General features: G+C 36.7%; 1 protein-coding gene across 7 annotated transcripts in view; it reads right to left on the reverse strand.

The window, feature by feature from the left end:
• Window positions 1-15,129, reverse strand: part of LOC106051534 (RIMS-binding protein 2-like) — a 206,391-nt gene that overhangs the window by 176,937 nt on the left and 14,325 nt on the right. The window contains exon 1 of one of the 7 annotated variants that reach the window (XM_056006053.1): window positions 221-1,345. The exons of the other annotated variants lie outside the window; for them this stretch is intronic. Within the exon in view, the coding sequence (XP_055862028.1) occupies window positions 221-454 (234 nt within the window). The 5' untranslated portion in view covers window positions 455-1,345. Of the gene's footprint in view, window positions 1-220; window positions 1,346-15,129 lie in introns of those variants that run through there. 7 annotated transcript variants of the gene reach the window in all.

The following is a 15,129-nucleotide window of genomic DNA, read 5'->3' on the forward strand; positions in this document are numbered from 1 at the left end:
AAGAAATTTCTGTTCTAATATATGTCTCTATGTGTGATAGTTATAGGGAAGAGTAGATGAATGAATGGCATCAATGATTTCTTCCCTGCATATATTCCAGAGAATGGAAGAGGAAAGAGAGATGACATTCATTTGTGAAAGTGTCAGTAGTGGTGCCCCCACTTCCTATCCATGAAATGAAAGAAAGGTCAAGACATATCTAGATCTTAGAATGACTTACTTTAATGAGGTCAAATTTTCCACCGCCGCACGTGCAGCTCACCTTGTCTCTCTGGAATCGGAGGTGTGGAGAGACATACTCCTTCCGGCCCCAGCTCACGGTGGGAGGGGGAACGCCAGTCCGGCTGCGGTCAATTTTAACGGTGCGAGCAGTCGCAGCGCTGGTAGTCACACCGCGCTTTTGGGCCCCCGGCCTGTTCCTTACGGCTGTGGTGTCGGTCCCCATTTTCTCCATAGGCTCTCACCGGAATGTATAAGAAACAAACACAGCATGACCTCTAGTATCCACTAATCCATGTGGAATGTAGGGCTAAATGTGAATCTTCAGTATCCACTAATCCATTTGGAAAGTAAGCCAATGAGAATCTTCAGTATTCACTAATCCATGTGAAAAGTAGGTCTGTGTGAATCTTCAGTATTCACTAATCCATGTGGAAAGTAGGTCTGTGTGTATCTTCAGTATTCACTAATCCATGTGGAAAGTAGGTCTGTGTGTATCTTCAGTATTCACTAATCCATGTGGAAAGTAAGTCTGTGTGTATCTCCAGTATTCACTAGTCCATGTGGAACGTAGGACTAAATGTGAATCTCCAGTATTCACTAATCCAGGTGGAAAGTAGGTCTAAGTGTGAACCCTCAATATTCACAAATCCATGTGAAAAGTAGGTCTGCGTAAATCTTCAGTATTCACTAATCCATGTGGAATGTAGGGTTACTGTGAGTCTTCAGTAGCCACTAATCCATGTAGAAAGTAGGTCTAAGTGTGAACCTTCGTAGTAATCAGAATTTTCCTTATCGAGTCCACGCTTTGAACATTTACACCACATTCATTAAAGAATGACTACTAAAACTGCCTGATGAGTTCGAGTGTTATCCAATTCGTTATCGTCAATATCGAAAGAAATAAAACATCAACTAGTGTTTATTTTATTGTTGCTGACAAGTCTAACTAGCTACTCGAGAACAACCCGTCTTTGACCAAACGAATGCAAAATATAAGTGGTCTTGCCAAAAAAAAATGTGTTGGCACGCACGTTTGACCATAAAATTTGGAAAGAGAACGAAGCTGGGGTCATAAAATATTAAAAGAGAAAGTCATTTCAAGCGCTAACGGTGTGTAATATATTCAACAGGGGCTCTCAGTTGCGTGGTTATACCTCTTGCCTCTTTGAAAAAAAAATGTATTTTAAAATTAATTAAAATTTATGTACATTCCATCGGTAGCACTTAATTGAATTATTGAATTATTTTCAATAGTTTTCAATTTACAAAGAAAATGAATCGTTGCCTGCTCTGAAATACTATATATTTAGCACCTAATACTTCCATGGTAGGCCTAAATAATATTCTTCTATGTGAAAACAAATGTAACGCCATAAAAAATTGTGAAACTTTCATGACTCTTCCTAGACTATTGTAACTCCTAGTAGTGTGGCGATCTGTGAGCATCGAAAGCACTAAACTTAGACAACATCTTTATATAAGAAATTGAAACAATTTAATATAAATTGATCAAGTTGGGTGACAAATAATAGATAGCTGTTTGATATGCACTGTAACTATGTTACATGTAACACTTTCATTGTAACTATGATACATGTAACACTTGTCACTGTAACTATGATACATGTAACACTTGTCACTGTAACTATGATACATGTAACACTTGTCACTGTAACTATGATACATGTAACACTTGTCACTGTAACTATGATACATGTAACACTTGTCACTGTAACTATGATACATGTAACACTTGTCACTGTAACTATGATACATGTAACACTTGTCACTGAAACTATGATACATGTAACACTTGTCACTGTAACTATGATACATGTAACACTTGTCACTATGATACATGTAACACTTGTCACTGTAAGTATACGATGAATGACAAATTCCGTCTCGAACTAAAACTTCAAAAGCATTGAATTGGGTGAAGTTTAGTTTATAAAAGCCACGAATGTTCCGTATGTTATACGTGTATAATGAGTGCTGCTTTATTGAACACTGACTAGAATGTGTTAGCAAGTGTGTAACACTGTAGCCTTGAAACAATACACATAATGCCTTACATATTTAATGCAAGCCCTATCAGCGCGGACACACACACACACACACACCGACACATGTACAGGAATCTTTCCAAGTGATCATCATTGGAAGTTCCATTAAGTCGACTGCCTGCATCTATACAGTACAGGTCTGTGTGTGTGTGTAAGCTACATAAAATATCTACATATGTGTAACAACTGCAATCAGTATCCAAATACCCAACATGCTTTATAACCATTTGAAGCTCTATTTACACTCTTGATTCCGAATCTAATTTCACTCTTTGAACAAGAACACACGGGAATAACCACATTGTTTGTTTGTTGACAGAAATATAGTATTGTCCTAATGAATATATTAGTCTACAGGTTCTAATCTACTGTAACTGACACAGTGACAGTTGTGTAATTAAAGTCAAGAAAAGTGTTTCGCTGTAATGTTATTAGATCAAGAACTTGTTCTCTAAACGCAGACTTGGTAGTTCTCAAAAGTAAAAAAAAAAGGTTTGGCAATTTTGTTCTATTTCCCACGAGGTCTACAAGTGCTGACATGATCCTACAGCACTCCAGGTCTAGTCTATATCTTGTCTTACTAGATTCATGTGGTCTCCCCCCCCCCACACACACACACACCACACGGCGTATTAATAGTGTACAGCCTTTGATTGAACGGAATTCCTCATCCGAGGAAAGACACAAGTAGAGAGTCTATGAGAATATAAATAGAAACACGTTACGTTTTGAGAATTTATTTTTTTTTACTCCTGCGGAATTTCCTCGATAAGAATCGAACGTTGATGAATATTGAACTCGTGGAATGAAACGGAACACACACGCGCGTGCAGTGTGTGTGCACGTGACGTCACAGTGGGGGGAGAATTCCACAGACTGTTTCTATCAGGCAATAATCTTAGACCGTGGAATGCAGCGAGAGGGGGTGTGAAGGCGAATGTGCTCGGTAAACCCGCGACCATTGAGTATCGATCACTCAAAGGGAGGGAAGCAGAGAGGGAATACCTGTGGAGTAACGGGCCTTCCTCGGTACAGTTCTGCGCCGGGAGCAGCTGCCGTCTGTCTTGCGATGCTGCGTGAGAGTTCATTGAAATAAACGAGTAAATGACCTGTTGTCGATATCCAGCCAACCTTGACCAAAGAATGCGCTCTCGTTCTTAGACTAATGTGTTGGTGCTGAACATGGGCTTCTAAACCGACGTTTTGTGGCCATGGCATAAAAGAAACTGAGCATAGATTTTAATGCTCAGATGCACTTATTAACGGAATAGAAATTACCATAGAGACCAGATATTTCCTACCGTGTTACTTGTTTTACCATTTCATGCTTTAAGTCAGTGTCAAACTAAATTCCTTTTTTTTTTAAATTTATTTTAAGGCCTACATTGAACAAGTATGCAGTGGCTCACCGTGAAAGGCATAGATCTAGTACCCAAAGATCCAACCATTTAGAATGATTATTTAAATGAAATTAAAAAGCTAGACAGGTTTTCTAAGAGAGACTGTAAGATTAAGCCAGTTTAAAAAAATATTTCAATGTGTACATCCATACTGAAGTGTAGTGAAACGTATGCATTTGAATTTGTAGTTTAAACTTCCTTGCACTTTCTTAATGGATGGAAGGAAAAACTTAAGGAAAAGGGAGGAAACTGGTCGAGTATTTCGAAAATCGCTCTAACGATTTTCATAGAAATTTAATGGTTTATGCAAAGGGGGGGGGGGATTACTAGCTGATTGGCCACACAGGGAAAACTGGATTGACCGTTATAAGTTTATAAAAATATATTTTATCTTAAAATTAAAATTGGCTTACGTGTTGTTGTTGATTAAATGTTACACAAATACAAGTATTTGTATCACTCTGGGACTAGATGTTCCACCACAATGTAGATAATACATTTAAAAATACTCCAGAAACGGATCAAAATGTACACACGAGTCTTTCTATCACTCTAATATAAATGTTTCTATTCATATCCCAGACACACACACTTCAAATGGAAGAGTTAGTATTTAAAAAACACTGATCACGTAAAATTGAACATAATACAGAAAAAAACGAAACAAAGAAAAAAGAAAATCTTCACTACAATAGTAGTCCGACACTCCTTATAGCCACTAAGTTTCATTCAGATCTAAATATAACTTGAATTCCATACTGAATACATGAGCATGTCTGTGTATTAGCGCGTGCTAACAGATAAACACCTGTCCCGTCATTGTGTCTCTCCTGCATTACCTTAGTACAACAGCGTGTTGCAAGGCATAGTCCCAGGTCTAACAACTCAGCAGTAAGACAACACATGGATCTACCAACAAAAGCTTCAATGGACCATGTCACTTTTAACTATAAGAAAGTATCTTTTCTTTCCCGCGATCATGACTTAGGAGAAAGCTATTGCGAGCATACCATTGTTGTATCTCTCCGCTCTATTAATAAACATAATCTCAGAGAACCAAAGGAGTAACGGCTTTATCATGATTCTGAATCCAAACTGTGTAAATGATATCACACTCCAGTCTACAAACTGTGCTACAAGCCCTAGAACCGCAAAGCGACATGTAGACCTTGTAGTCACTGAGAGGGTTGGCGCATCTCAAGCTTGATGGTGATGATTATTAATGATGCAGTGAAATAAAATTTTGAATTTTATCAAGTTTAATAACTCACGTCATAGGGGTACCAACCACTAATCTCATCGACACTGCTATACAACAATAAAAAAAAAAAAGTTCCCCTTTGAGACCTTGTGGTCTATAGGGCAGATGATGTAAAGATCACCTGTTTCTTTGGCCTACGGTTAACGAGGGTGTCATGTGGCCAGCACAACAACCAACCGCCTTTACTTTCGCCAACTTTTGTCAGGTTCCCATTAGAGGCGCCCAAGGATCCCGAAATAAAAATCCCAGTCTTCACCAGGATTCGAACCCGGGACCCCCGGTACGGAAGCCAAGCGCTTTACCGCTCAGCCACCGCGCCTCCGCTATACAACAAATCAATGATTAAAAAAAACAGCCGTCATCAGATCGAAAACAAAGTTATTTACATGTCAGGCCCCCTCCAACCAGGATCCAACTTGCTTTTATTTAAAATGAGATGGGCACTAAGACTACATGCTTGTCCCACTCATATCTGGCTGACATTACCATCCCCTTCCGACTTCTCGCGCTTTTACATCAGCGTAGCTTACTTTTACTACTGCCTCGATAGAGAACAACTTCAGACAGATATGTTAAGCCTATTTTGTGTTATATTTTTGTCTTTGTTTGTTTGTTTGTTTTGTAGCTGATGAAAGCCTCGTGGCCCAGAAGTCCTTTGTTTTACTTGGCCAAGACAGGGTCACATGTATGCATGTTTATTGTATTTTATATACATTCGTTCAGCAGTAAATCATTTGTTGTTGTTTTTTTATAGAGACGTACGATATATAATGTGATGCTTAAAGGTGAAAAACTCGTGTAAATAAAACCACTTAATAAAAATTACTCAGTTACTTCCCTTAGGCAACCTCTTGCCATACAGTACTGTTATTTCCCACCCCCCCTCCCACATGTTGACTTGGCTAGTTACAGAATATCAATGAGTTCCATAAAGACTTTCGATTCAATCCACACAACTTCCAACTTAAATGACTTACTCGTAAGAATACTTAAATACCGAGATATTTCTAAATCTCTGTAATAACATTGGGCATGCATAAATCCAGTGGCGTACCTAAGGGGGAAGAAGGGGGAGAATTTTAAAATACCCCCGGGCCCGGGGGGCCCCCCAATGGGTGTCCGAAATGTATTTGTAAATACATAAATTAATATATTTGATTGACAAATAGTGTCAACGGGTATCTTTTTTTTTCAACATTTATGGATTAAATTTATAACAAAGACTAAACATAGATCTAGGTCTATCAGTACGTTGACTTTGTTGACATTTTAAAAATATTTTTTCCCACAGAGATCAATTTTTTTTTTTAAGTTAGTTTTACATTTTAAACTTTGTTGCCACGAATAAAACTGCAGGATATACAGCGAATTCCATGTATCTTGTTACCTTTACTAATAATAGATCTAAATGGCGAGTATTTTATGGCTACACTAATTAACCTTGAAGCAAAATTTACAGAATCGAGTATAACAGATCCAAAAGTTATTCTTAATAATGCTAGAATACTCCATTATTCGGGTTTGGCGTCTATAATTTCAGAATTAAACTTCACACTCGAGTTCATCTTTCCTCAATCCAATGGAAACTCTCTATTTATGTCCATCTAATCCTTTTGCTTTCGCACAAAACCTAAATGACAAACAATGACGTTTGAAGTTATTATCACATCCTTCCTTTTAAAGTTCTTAAGAGTGATATCTACAAGGAACTTTAACAATTCGTCCACTTCTGGTTATCTTGACTGGAACAACAAGTTCTCTAGACGTTAGTCTATAACTGTCTGTTTGATCCAACAGTTTGCAGTTCATTGTCTTCATCGGTATCATAGTACCCAGAGATGTCTTCATCGAAACTCTTATTCAAAAAGCGTTGATTTCTTCTGTATGTTTTTCCATCGTTTGTCTTTACGATGTAAGATCTGGGTGCTGAATGTTTTTTTATGACAACTGCTTTCTGCCATGTTTGACCTAGACGAACTCTCCGACAGAATAATCTTTAGGTAGTCTTGCTTTTGCATCGTATTTCACTTTGCTTTTCATCTGTCGTTTGTTGAGTCTCTGCATTTTCAGCTACCGATAGTTTCAATAGTTTGGGATCAATTGGCATGATTCCCTGAGTCTTCTACTCGACAGCAGTTGTGATGGTGAATACGGCAGTCTGCTTATCGGAGTATTTCTATACTCGAGCATAACGAGATATGGATCTTTCACACTTTTGTATGCTTGGAATACTTTTCCTTTCGCACAAAACATAAACCAACAATGACGTAATATCATATAATATTAGCACAAATCTTCTTCATGCAGAGGAAAATTAAGAATTTTTTGCCTATCTGGAATTCTGGTCAAAGCTCCTGTGCCCAATTAAAATAGTTCAGAAGAAACTAAAAAAGTCTGGACTGCATATACGGGTAGCTGCTGAAGAAATTAGTACCCTTTCATGCTTTCTGCAAAATGATGAGAAACTGACAAAAACCCAATCCATCGAAAAAGCAAAAGATGGTAGTGAATACTATGGATTCCCTATAATCAAAACACCAGAAGAAAGAAAAGACTTAATGGGAAGTTGAGTTCTAATGTAGGACTGTCAATAGAACTGCAATTCAAACGTGTTGCGACAGAATTGCTGGACAGATTTCATATGGAGATGAAGGGCAGATTCCAAAGGGTTGGAAAGAAAATGGATACCTTGGGTTTCTTCTTGAACCAAGACACCTGTTAGATGAAGACACGCTTATGACAAACTGTGCTACTTTTCCTGTTTGTATGATGAAATAAATGGCAAATCGCTTTTCAATGATGTCATTGATGCACGAGCACTTTTCATCAACTAACCAGTAATACAATCACCAATAGACATATTGATGAAACAGGCTTCATATGGTAATTACGTGTGCTCAAACCTTGCAACATCCTCTGAATACCGCTAACTCAGGCCACTTCCATTACGTCTTGTGAGAGATCATTCTCAAAGCTCAAGTTCATCAAAAACGATCTCAGGAGCACAATGACGCAAGAAAGGCTTATCATGGCTTTATTGTCAGTGAAGTCACAAATACTAGAAAGTATCGTTGTAGTTGATGTAATAGATGTCTTCGCTGCACATAATGCACGAAAGCGATATCAATTGAGATTTGTCACTTGTGCATTATTTAACTAATAAACAACGGTAATATTCATTAAAAGAGTCTTAATGATTATTTTTTGTTAAGTTTGCTGATATACTGAACCTATTTGATTTTGGGCTAATATATTTTTGCGTACATTATCTCATGTCATATGTCGAATGTCAAAATGCAAGGGGCCCCCAAAGACGTCAATCCCCCCGGGCCCCCAAATCCCTAGTTACGCCCCTGCATAAATCGACACTGTATGTCTAGACTCTAAACTGATTTCAGATCATCATTACATACTTTATATTTTAATTTTACATTGATTACACAAACAAAGATTATACAAAAGAGACAATAAATGTGTCAATGCTGGGTTTACAGTATACACAAAAGACAGCAATAAACATGTTTACATTACGAGAAACAAGGGAATTAAAATCAGCAGGAATCTTTCTAACAGAAGATATTGGAGAAGTCTCTTGGAGAACCTTATTTTTGTTACAAGTGTCAATGAGTTTCAAGCTTCATGTAAAGTCTACTTTTGTAAATCTATTACTCTCTCTCTCTCTCTCTCTCTCTCTCTCTCTCTCTTCAAAAGCTGCACATGTACTTTTACAATAGTTAACCTTTTAGCTTTTTTTTTTTATTTATTTTAACCCTAAAACTATTGGCAACACACGCACTTCAAAACAAATGCATCTACTTCTTGCTGCATTTAAAATACAACCTTTGAACTGCAAAACACTTGTACAAAAGAAGTTCAACAACTTTTCAAACAAATATGCTGCTTTAAAAGTGTAGAGATATTCAGATTTCACAAATCTCCCATTAAAATTCATTCTGTCCATAAAATTGAAAGTATTTGACATTTTATTGAATTAGCGCTATTGTTTTGTTGTTGTTATTGTTAATAGGAGAGACAATGGCATACTAAAATTGGCCACTATGAGTATGGTGAGTGTAAAGTTTTAATTAGGATCAAAGCTAAGGAGATCATGAAGTACATCAATTTAGTGGCGAAGCTAGGAATCTGTCATCATTTGAGGGCCTGGGGGTTGAGCTCTTTGGGGGCATTTTGCGTAAGATTTAATATTTAATGTAAAAAGCACTCTTTGGGGGCCCCCTTCAAATTCTCCCCATCCTTTCCCCACCCCAGCTACGCCTCTGCACCAACTGGTACTGGATTTCTGTGAGAAGTGTTTTTGCCTACCACACTTACTCATCGTTACCTTTTTTTTTATCACACACAAAACAAAACACATAAAGCAGTGTGATTTTAAACTGCAACGTTCATGGCTGTTAAATAATATCGTAGAGACAGGTTATTATGTAGAGTATTGAAGGACGTTAATAATACAATGTGTTCAACTTGGTTGTGTTTCATTGTGTACTTTAGACTAGTTCTGAAATAACGTATGCTAATAGCTAGTGGAGCCCTCAACCTTGATTTCAAACACTAAAGACGTCACGTCATTCAGCACTATCGATCTGTTTAATCCCAATGGAGTTCGAACACTTCAATAGAGACAAACTTTTAGAATATTTGTATACAGTGTTAACGAGTACAAAGTTTTTGAATATTGAGCAGTTCTGTTCTATCTCCACCAACAGTACAAATAGACAAAGACGTGACACTAACAAAATGTGTACGGAATCACCATATCTATAGTATATTACAGTGCCCTATAATGAACGCTATGCTAAATGGTCAAACACAAAGCAAAGTAAGCTCCGAATAGACCTTATGATCATAGTGTTACAAAATGGGGTTTCTGAGACAATAATATAATATATATTTTATTTTACAAAGCTTATATCAACTCACTCTGTCTGTCTGGTAAAAAGTTTGAACATATTTTGTCTCCCATTTTCCATTCTCGGATCAAGTTGAAACTTTGCACAATAATTTATTGTACCTGACAAGACATGAATAAATAAAAAAAAAATAACCAATTTATTATTGGTGATTATTTTTTTTATATCAAAATAAGGGAAATAAGTGCTCGTTAATGAGAGATGTGGATGTATATATGGATTTAGTCCCCTTATTACGTTTTGACTTTTTTTTTTCTCCACTTTCGTTGAAATTTTGCATAATTATTCATAGTCAATGATAATGCATGAATTAATAAAAGAAAGTTACCAGTTAATTAATTTAATCAATTAGTACTAATTCATTAATGTTGTTTTATATGACAGAAGTGATTCTAAACCCTGCCATTTTCCTATTATTGCAGTAATTAGCGGTTCTTTCCCTTATATAAGCTTTGTTTAAAAATCTTTTTTTTTTTTTTGTTGCTTGTTAATTTTATATAACTTTGTCCTTCGTGATGATTCTGTAGTATGTCCCGGAAAACTATTCCCCTTCAGGCGAAGAACGGGTTTAACAGGTGGGGTATCATATGGAACTGAGTTCATTTCACGTGGTGGGGATGAAAGAAAGCCTCAGCAACCGGACACAACATGCGCACAGTTCTTAAATGGGACGTTCCCCCCCCCCCCCCCAAACACACACACGACAGATGTGGCTTAGAGATACGCATGCCTCCCCAGGATTAGGGATGTGTAATATTATTTGATGATAGTTTCAAAGACATAGACTGTTAGTGGGTCTTGTCTCACCAGTCCCAGGGGTTAAGAAGAACATATTGTAAGGATCTGTTAGACAGTTAGAGAGAACTAAAGGAAACTGAAAATGTCATATCTGTGTTTTTATTAATGCCAGTTCCATCTCATTCCTCAATAATAAAGAAACGGACTTTTGACATTAATATCATTGCATTAATCACGAATTTTTTTAATTTTTTTGTTGTTGTTTTGTTTGTTTTTTTTTGGGGGGGGTAAATTTTTCTCCTGACTTGTTGAATAGTTACGTTTTTTTTTCTTTGATTAATTCTTATTACACTACACCTATTAAAAGTACTTTAAGCTCCACGTTTATACACAGCTGTATTACCGAAATATAATTTACACGGAGAATCAATTACCCTATAATGCTATACCAAACCAGAATTGGATCTGTTTCACATAACGCTACATTGAAAGCTTACTAATTAACACTGGCATTTTATCCTTATCTGACTGGAGATAAAACTACGTTCCTTACAACAATGTGAGGAGTGATCGGCCCTACATTTACCGCGGGACTACAGTCATAAATCATGTCATAGTATGCTAATGGTTAACGTTCATTGAGACGGCTAGGTTAAGTATAAAAGAATCTAGTCATATAAATGTTCGTTACTTATTGAATTTTTGTATAGCCATTATTTTCGTTACTTACAACTTGGCAGCTTCGTTAGTTTTAACGTCCCGTCTGTATTTACTGACTAGAGGAAGGAGTCCTTCAAAAACTAAAGGCACGACATGGTCTAAAGTGCCAAAAAAAATCAATATAAATTAATAAATAAAACAGTAAGCTAGAAGTCTTCTGCACAAAGCTTGAAACCCCGCCTTTCCAAGATGTCGGCTTCGATCTTTATTTTTTTTATTTTAGATAAAAATTACCAATTGTTGTTCATTAAAATCGTCTAATAACTAGAGTAATTTTTTTTGAAATTGCATTTATAAGATAATTTTTCATGTTATAACACTCTCAATGGTCTAATTTTTTTGTGGATTTGTGGTGGAAGGAGCAATATGGAAGAAAGTTTCCGTGCCATTAGGCGCTCAGCAAACACACAGCTCAGCTCGAGCTTTCTTAATAGATACATGCTACACATCCACACATCCCACAATTCCCAGTAAGTCTAATTAAAAAGAATGCAGAACCATTTCCGGAGAACATGCAGGCAAGTACAACTATTTCCCCACACGGGTCCCAATGTAGATCTATCAAGCCCAATCAAACTGTGCATCCCTTGGAAAGTGGATGGTGAGAAAGTGGTGGGGAGGAAAGAGTATGAAGAAAGAAACAACAGTTGTTGAGTTACCTTGACCTAGACAAAAGGGACTTGTAAGCAGATATCGAACAAGATCGAAGTACCAAGGAAGGTGACCTAATTTATGGTCCGTAAGAACTGCGCAGATGTTTCAACAAATTAACTCTAATTACTTGACATAATGTTAATTAGCAGACCTTTTGGAGTTAACACTCTTCTAATGACAATTTCCTGATACTGTCAGCTGATGCATGCTACACTTCGGTTTAAAAAAAAAGTTATTTCGTTGCTTTATTTCAAAAGAATAGTTTCTCAAATGTGTTTTTATACTATTTCGACTTTAATTAGTCTACAATTTAGTCTACAATTCATATAATTAGATACTTAGCATACAAAGCCTTACAAGTTTCCTTCGGAACAAAAAAAGGATTATCGTTTAGAAACTGACATCTTGGCAGACCCGCAATCATGCAGGAGGTTTGGGCTAGGATTTAAAAATCTTCATTTCTGAAAGAACATCCGAAACATGTAAAACAAATCAACAACAAACTTTCAGCAGGTCAGCAAAGAGATGACAACTTTGAAGCAACTAGTACAATAACTGGGCTGGAGGAAATAATTAGTGAGGAAAGTAATATCGAGTTTTAATTTGGTTTCTTTTCTTGGATTAGTTTAAGCATTGAGAAGTCTCAGTCCTAAATTTAACCAGTGTTATCATTATATATATAGATACTTTAGTTTATATTTATAGATATTTTGGTTTATATATATATATATATATATATATATATATATATATATATATATATATATATATATATATATATATATATATATATATATATATATATATATATATATATATATATATATATATATATATATATATATATATATAGCAGGCCTATTTGTTGTTGTGTTAATTGTACAAATTCAAACATTACGAAAACGTACAAAAGACTTTTTTTTCATACAACTACGTATATTGTACAGAACCGCTTGGCTTCCGAACCGGGGGTAGAGGGTTCGAATCCTGGTGAAGAGTGGGACTTTTAATTTCGGTACCCTAGGGCGCCTCTAATGCACCCAGCTCTAATGGGTATCTGACATTAGTTGGGGAAAGTAAAGGCGATTGGTCGTTGTGCTGGCCGCATGACACACTCGTTAACCGTAGGCCATAAGGTCTGAAAGGGAAAATTTACTTTTTACGTATATATTGTACCAACTTTGGGAATGTCCGTAATTGAATTTCAAATATCTCTTTAAAAAGTAACACACTAAGATCATAATTTTAAATCAACTATAACTTCCTTATGACTTTAACTGAAACCAAACACACGAGAAGATGCTTTATATTGATGCAGCAATCCAACAAGATAAGAGTCAACTATTTCAATAGTCGGTTAAAGGAAATGTAAAAACAAAAAACAAAAAAACATTCGAAACTTCACTATGAAGATAAACTCGCCAGAAAATCAATGTTTAAGATTTTCAGCTTTACACCAAAACAACAAATACCTGCTTAAAGATGATAATAGCATGTAAAGTGTTTTAAAAAAAACACACACACAACATAAACAATCAGGTAAATCCTTCCAAGCCGAAATGATCACAAAGTATTTCCAGACTTTCAAACTGTGCATGAGTTGGTCCCAAACACTAAGAAACAACTAATTAACCAACTTGTTCAACATAGAGCAGTGAAAAGAAAAGGGGTTGGGGTGGGCATGGTTGGTCAGAGGAGTACCCAATAAAAAGAGTAAAGAGAATCGGTCAGAGACTTTTGGAAAGAGGTAGAAGAAACCTATGAGAAGGGAGGGGCAGGTCGTACAAACTTATCTAAGAACTGACCACTCATTTTAATCCGTTTCAAAGTCCAGTTCAGCATTTTTACAAATTTACACAATTCGATCAGAAAGTGTTTTAACCATTTTGGTGTAAGAGGAAGAAGAATTTACGCCCTCTTCACAAAACCTCGCTTGGAAACGCCTGAGAAACCATCATTAACTTTTTTGCTCTGGTAGCAAGCATAACGTGACTCTGCAGTGGGCGTGGGGAATGGGGGGGGGGGACAGTTCCTCCTAATGAGATATGTTAATGAGTGACAAAAGGAAGAGAAGTGAAAGGCATGATGGGAAACAAGAAACACAGAGGAGAAAAAAAAAAGTTTGTTTACTTCTTGTCAAGGGAACCAATCCAACCGGTTTAGGGATGACTCGATACAGTAAACAAAGCCAGGTAACTCTGGGCTTTAGTACAAACAGTGAACGCCCTTAACCAAGGCCCAGAGTGTCCGTTACAAATTAGAACTTCGATGAGTACAAGGATTTTTCTCCAATAACATAGTAAAGTAAAGTTCCCCTTTCAGACCAAGTGGTCTATAGGGTTGATGATGAAAAGGTCATCTGTTTCTGTGCTTAACGAGGGTGTCATGTGGCCAGCACAACGACCAACCGCCTTTACTTTTCCCCAATTAATGTCAGGTTCCATTAGAGCTGGGTGGACTCGAAGATGCCGAAATTAAAAATCCCAGTCTCCACCAGGATTCGAACCCCGGTCCCCAGTTAAGAAGCCAAGCGCTTTACCGCTCAGCAACCGCGCCTCCCAATAACATAGATGTACATAAAATATATACGAACTCAGCTGTAACGCAGCTTCTCTCCCTTGGAGAAAGACATTGAACATTTATCTCATTAAAGTTATATGAAGGCATCGAACCTAACAGTAACGGTGCTATCAATTACATTATAGTGGAAAAAATGAAGCATCAATTTGTTGTAAATGTCCCTGTATTACAAAGACAACTAAACGTTTCTAATTATAAATAAACGACTGTAGTACTAAATCTGTTGATTAGTCTGCTAGTAAAATGCCATAAAGATTTAGCAGTAACAATATTGAACTTATAGGGAGTACTTGAAATGTTTAACGCATTACGGCTCTATAGATGTGTAGCATGTTTTCCATGCGGTATTTTTAATATATCAGCAGAAGAATTTTATATCGAACTTGTCTAACAAGGAGACTGTTACGGTCGTAGCGCAGCATGGTGTGAATAACAATTGGTGTGAATAACAATTGGTGCGAATGACAAATGGTGCGAATGACAAATGGTGCGAATGACAAATGGTGCGAATGACGAATGGTGCGAATGTGGGTATTAAATTGAAGACGTGAAAGCCGAAA

The sequence above is a fragment of the Biomphalaria glabrata genome, chromosome 12 (assembly GCF_947242115.1).
Source record: "Biomphalaria glabrata chromosome 12, xgBioGlab47.1, whole genome shotgun sequence".
In the NCBI taxonomy this organism is placed as follows: Eukaryota; Metazoa; Mollusca; class Gastropoda; family Planorbidae; genus Biomphalaria; species Biomphalaria glabrata.